The following is a 6,000-nucleotide window of genomic DNA, read 5'->3' as shown; positions in this document are numbered from 1 at the left end:
ACTGGAGTTCCCCTGGGCTCTATACTTGGATTTTTCCCCTCTACACCAGAGGTTCTCAAGCTATGGGCCGGGACCTCAAGTGCAGGGCCGAGGAAAGGTGAATGTGGGGTCACACATCGACACCTGAAAAAGTTTGTTTGTTTTTCCCCTTAAGTTTGTTTTATTTGTTTTTAAAAAGCATAGCCTGTGTAAAGGCATTTTCTTTGTTTTTGTTTTTATTCACACTCTGGCAACAGATATAGGCTATATTAGCTTCAATTTACAAATGTGTACAGAAATACCTAGCTTTTAAACTACATCAATAAGACACAATATCAGAAGGAAAATGTAAATGCATGTTCTATTAAATATTCATATTCAAGGTTACAACAAATGCTTTATGTTTATGCATGATATTTTATTTTATTCTATTTCAACTTTAAATTGCACTGTAAATCAAGTGTGGGGTTGCCAAAACATTTCCCCCGTACAAATTGTGTCCAGGTATAAAAACTTTGAGAACCCCTCAAACCCCCAAAATAACCGATCTACAACCTCACAACGCGTTGCAACGCATCATGTTGTGAGCTCGTAGCTCTACTATTTTCACCAAAAATGTTCACCCCAGAATATAATAGGGATGCTAGGATTCACAATATTGTTGATTAAGTGAGTTATGAGGTATCTGATTTACAGTGGCAGCATCAGATGTCGTTGGGCAGAAACCTTGTATCTCTATATTTCAACTTTTTATGTTTTTGTAAATTAACGGCCTACTTAAGAGTTGCACAAAGGTTGTGAAAATAGCACAACGGGTCACCAGGCAACATATTGTTGTGAGCAGTGAGCTTGTAGATCGGCTCTTTTCACAATTTTATTTAAAACATATTTTAAATGATAAAAAAGCGACAGTGTTGGACATATCCCTCTCTTTTGGACTGAATAGCCCGTAACATAATGAGTGTTAAAAACACCTGAAATGTCGGCCCTACTCATTCTATTGCACTGTACTGCCCAAGATGACCTGCTTGTTCTAAAACAAAAACAAAAATAAATTAAAAAGGTAAAGAATAATTAAAAAAGGTTTCCACCCAACAGCAAAGATATCAGAGATTAGGAGAGTCATCCCCCAGAAGTGTCTATTTATCTATTATGTACAACATCAATGTTTAACATTTCTGTGATCTGATGACTAGATTAATGCTGTCTGTAGTTTCCTGAACCAGCTAAGCAAATACGCTGTATAGAACTGAGTAGTTGTTGTTGTATCCTTTGTGAAAATCATTACAAAAATCTGCTTTGGATTTGAGATGTTTGATGTGGCAAGTAAACAAACTGGGGGTATTGGAATTTCTGAGAGAGCTGAAAATGATGTGGAGAAATATAATGTGCATTGCTAAATGTTCCTGTGCAGAGGTTTTGTTCTAAACCTTGTAATATTGGATTCAGGCGTACAGGCAAGTCATTTTACGTTGTGTACTAAACTCATAAAATATTCTAGTTATGCTGAGAAGAAATAACTTTGCCTTATCTATTCCAAATATTAAACAGATGGGCTTGAGCAATTGGTACTTTTTCTGGTCCATTTCTCGTGTAGTCAAGCTCGTCTTTCAAACCAGTCCCAGACGACTTTTCTACAGCCTGTCAATTTTGAACACATTAGAATATCTTTAATGGGCTTCTTCATTCAGGCAATGATAAATCCAACCCTGTCCTCTCTCCATATGGTTATTACTGATTGTGTTGAAATGTGCATACAGAGTCGATCCTCCTCTCTCGCTCTCTCCCTCTCTCTCTCAGGTGTGTTTAAAGTGTGTCAGCTGTCTAAAGATGCACGCTTCTCCTGTCTCACGAGTATGCATGCTTTTCAGTGGCAATTGGCTGAGAGTCACAATTGATATGGCGCAGGGCAATTTGCAGTACTTCTCTCCTATGATAAATAGGATAATTAAGAAACAAGAATGCTTGTGTGTTCCTCAGTTGCAAGTACCGTATATTGCTATTCTGTTCATACGGGCTGGGGGGGGTGGTGTGTGTGTGTGTGTGTGTGTGTGTGTGTGTGTGTGTGTGTGTGTGTGTGTGTGTGTGTGTGTGTGTGTGTGTGTGTGTGTGTGTGTGTGTGTGTGTGTGTGTGTGGGACCGGGGGGGAGTCTGTACTGCCAATAAATTGTGTGATATTAGTATTCTCCAGAAGACTACTGTCTGTCTATTATTTTTGTAAGATGTAAGCATTAAGCATTTTTCTACAACTTTATGTAGTACTCATACACTGTCTGAGAAGAAATACAATTACATAGAATTTAAATATAATGCTTATGCCTTGTTGCACATTCTATCACTAAGCTACCCATATATGCCGCCCATACTGCTGTTAAAGAAATTCCCCATGGGAATTCCTTTAATTGCATATTATTCTTATTAAAAAAAATTACATTCTTTTTATTTTACTATCTTATCCAATATTATTGTTGTTTTTGTTGTTGTGTTGCTTATGATGATGCTGAAACCAGTGGTACATGTTGAGGTGATGGTGAAACCAGTGGTACATGTTGAGGTGATGGTGAAACCAGTGGTACATGTTGAGGTGATGGTGAAACAAGTGGTACATGTTGAGGTGATGGTGAAACCAGTGGTACATGTTGAGGTGATGGTGAAACAAGTGGTACATGTTGAGGTGATGGTGAAACAAGTGGTACATGTTGAGGTGATGGTGAAACAAGTGGTACATGTTGAGGTGATGGTTAAACCAGGGGTAGGCCTACATGATAAGGTGATGGTGAAACCAGCCTAACCACCGGTACATGATAAGGTGATGGTGAAACCAGTTCCTTGTTAACCCTGCGGCAGAAATTCAGTGTCACCTTCACCCAGTTGATGGCTGCTCAGGTGGTTATGATGAGGGGGAAGGCTTTTAGGGGTCAAGTCAAGTGTCTTGCTCAGGGACATAGACTGGGGTCGGGATGCAAACCGGTGACCTTCTGCTTACCAGACAGCCTCTATACCCCCTAAGGCTTAGATACTGCTTATACAGAATATTGTTTTAATGTGTTTATAATCATGAAAATAATAATTTGGTTTTGCAGATTTACAATAGCCTAAATAATAAACAAATTAGGACCATGCTCATATAATACAAATAAAAATAAAAGAGAAGAAAAGAAAAGAAAAGAAGAGAAAGAGCTAGGCTTTTTAACTTAAACCATAATTGATTTATTGTTACACAGTTTCAGAGCATTTCTTGCTTTTCCTTTATTTAAGAGCTTTGAATGGGAGGATATGATCTTAAGGAAATTAGAATCTCTAACAAAACAATCAGAAATATTTTAGTAGCCTACATCTTGCAGTCCAACAGAAATTCGAGGCAATCAATTTATTAATCTATTCATTTAGCTGAAATCTCTTATTTGGGGTGGATTTACCTGGATCCTTCTCAACACCTGGGGGAGACAAGTAATATATATCATAATATGATATCATATTATGAATAAGGTAGCCCCAGCAGACGAAATGAATTAATATGTTTTAAGCATGACAATGTATACAGTGGTGTAAAGTAACTAAGCACATTCACTCAAGTTGTACTTAAGTAGGCCTACCATTTTGAGGTATTTTTTTTTACTTTACTGTATTTCCAATGTTCAGTACTTTTACAATCGATCTACTCCACTACATCTCAGAGACAAACATTATACTTTTACTTTTTTTAGTTACTAGATAATAATAAAAATCTGCAAAGTCATACTTATTATCACAAAACATACATAAACCACTTCAACCCTTATTATCTGCAACACATTGTGAGCTTGTAGATCAGCTATTTTCATGCAACGCATTGTGAGCTTGTAGATCTGCTATTTTCAAAATATTTTAATATACATTTGAAAACTTGTGTAATGAGTACTTTTACTTTTTGTGCTTTAAGCACATTTTGATAACAATACTTTTGTACTTTTACTCAAGTATTTTAGCATTCCGGACTTTAAAATATAATTTCTACATGATGGTATTGATACTTTTACTTAAGTAAAACAATGTAGTACTTTTTCCACCACTGAGTATGATTGTCTTCATTAAAAAAGGAAAGAAAATAAAAAAGTAACGTCATCACTGCAGCACACAAGCAGCTGTAATCTCAACAGGATATCCGGGTCTCCCGGAAATCCTTTATTCGGCTGCAGTGTTGAGAGATATGGCCGCTTACATTACATTAGCATCAAAACCCAACGTATAGCGAGATATGGTTGAAATAAGCCGAGGAATTCCACTGAGAGACTGCTCGTTTGCTGTAACATTTCGTTTCGTGTAATATTGCCGTGAACTTGAGCGTCGTGCGTTTATTTGGAGAAAATCTCCCAATATGTATAGATGCAGTGTGTGAGTGCAGTTGCTAGTAGCCACTTGCCAGCTAGCGTGCTAAGCTAGCTGCTAGACCGAGCCTCAGCCACCTGTCAGCCCAGCTCCAACCTCCAGAGGACCGCCACAAGTTTACCTACCAGGCACTAAATACAAATAGCACCGGGAGGAAGTCGATATTTATTGATTTTGATCGGGCTTTTGTTAAACAAGAAACACATCTTATCGGGGGTAACTCCCGAGCCTTAAATGCCAGAACAAGGCCCCAGGATGAACGGTTTCTCTCTTGGCGAGCTGTGCTGGCTGTTCTGCTGCCCGCCCTGTCCCAGCCGCATCGCGGCCAAGCTGGCCTTCCTCCCCCCGGAGCCCACCTACTCCGTGCACACGGACGCCACCGGGGCCACCAGCCTGCACCTGACCGAGCGGGCGGACTGGCAGTACTCGCAGCGGGAGCTGGACGCCGTGGAGGTGTTCAACACGAGGAGCAGCCGGGGCAACCGGGTCGGGTGCATGTTCGTGCGCTGCGCGCCGAACAGCCGGTACACGCTGCTGTTCTCCCACGGCAACGCCGTGGACCTGGGACAGATGTGCAGCTTCTACATAGGCCTGGGCTCCAGGATCAACTGCAACGTGTTCTCCTACGACTACTCGGGCTACGGGGTGAGCAGCGGGAAGCCATCCGAGAAGAACCTGTATGCGGACATCGAGGCGGCTTGGCAGGTGCTGAGGAACAAGTGAGTTGTTGTTGGGACCGTGACTTAACCCCAGCATCCGTGTTGCGGGGAAAGCTTTCGCAGAAAATAGCTGATCGACAAGCTTGTCGATCAGCTGTTTCCGGCGAAAGCCTTCCTCACAATAACAAAAAACAGAAAATACACTAGCATAGAGCCCTGAGGGACTCCGCTATGGGTTTTAAGTTGTGCATTTGATTAGTTGACTGTCAGTCACTGTTCAATTACACCGGCTTCCCCTTAAGCCAGTGCATTCTAACAAGGATAGAACGTGATGGGATACTTTTAGCTATTTGCTGTTCAGTCAGCACAGCAGGCTAACACTGGCCATGATAAAGATGACTTCACACCACCATCACTATGAGTTCGGTTACCATGGCAACTGGCCTACACAGCCGAGTTGCGCTAACTACAATCTCAAATCTATCGCTGCAATTCTCTAGCAATAGGCTATGTTCTAGCGTTGTTGGTGTTTTTGATTGATTGAATATTTTATTAGATTCAGAGATGCAAACAGCACGAGTACAGTCATACACTTAGTCTAAAAAGATCACACTAAAAAGTCCAGTGGACTGTCTTGTTTCCATTGAGGTCCTAAAAAGTTATGATGATCCATTACTATTTTAAACACTGGGCAGGGAAGTAAGAGTTTTGCATGTACACCCCATGCACAGTACGTTCATAGAACACTAAATGCATTTTCGTGTAGCAGTTTATCTTGAAAGCATAGTAATATTTTGTGACATTCAGTGTACTATTTACCCAATTAATTACTGCTCTTTTTGTCATCATATTATATCCATTTGAAAGATATGACTGGAAACATGTATTTAGTGTAGAGTTTCACACAGACTTTCTTGATTTCTCTTAAAAATATAAATCTGCACACAGACAGCAGCACAAAACATGTCAACTTCTTCACTGAGCACATAACTAT

The 6,000-nt window shown here is 40.2% G+C and overlaps 1 protein-coding gene across 1 annotated transcript in view; it reads left to right on the top strand.

Moving 5' to 3' along the window:
• Nucleotides 1-4,162: 4,162 nt before the first annotated feature.
• Nucleotides 4,163-6,000, top strand: part of abhd17c (abhydrolase domain containing 17C, depalmitoylase) — a 39,970-nt gene continuing 38,132 nt past the window's right edge. Inside the window, exon 1 of the mRNA XM_084063968.1 lies at nt 4,163-5,066. Coding sequence (XP_083920094.1) covers nt 4,582-5,066 — 485 coding nt within the window. The 5' untranslated portion in view covers nt 4,163-4,581. The remainder of the gene's footprint in view (nt 5,067-6,000) is intronic.

The sequence above is a fragment of the Gymnoscopelus microlampas genome (assembly GCF_963454915.1).
Source record: "Gymnoscopelus microlampas genome assembly, chromosome: 1".
NCBI lineage: Eukaryota > Metazoa > Chordata > Actinopteri > Myctophiformes > Myctophidae > Gymnoscopelus > Gymnoscopelus microlampas.
The sequence above is the reverse complement of the archived record's forward strand: the minus strand, read 5'-3'. Positions and strand labels throughout refer to the sequence as shown.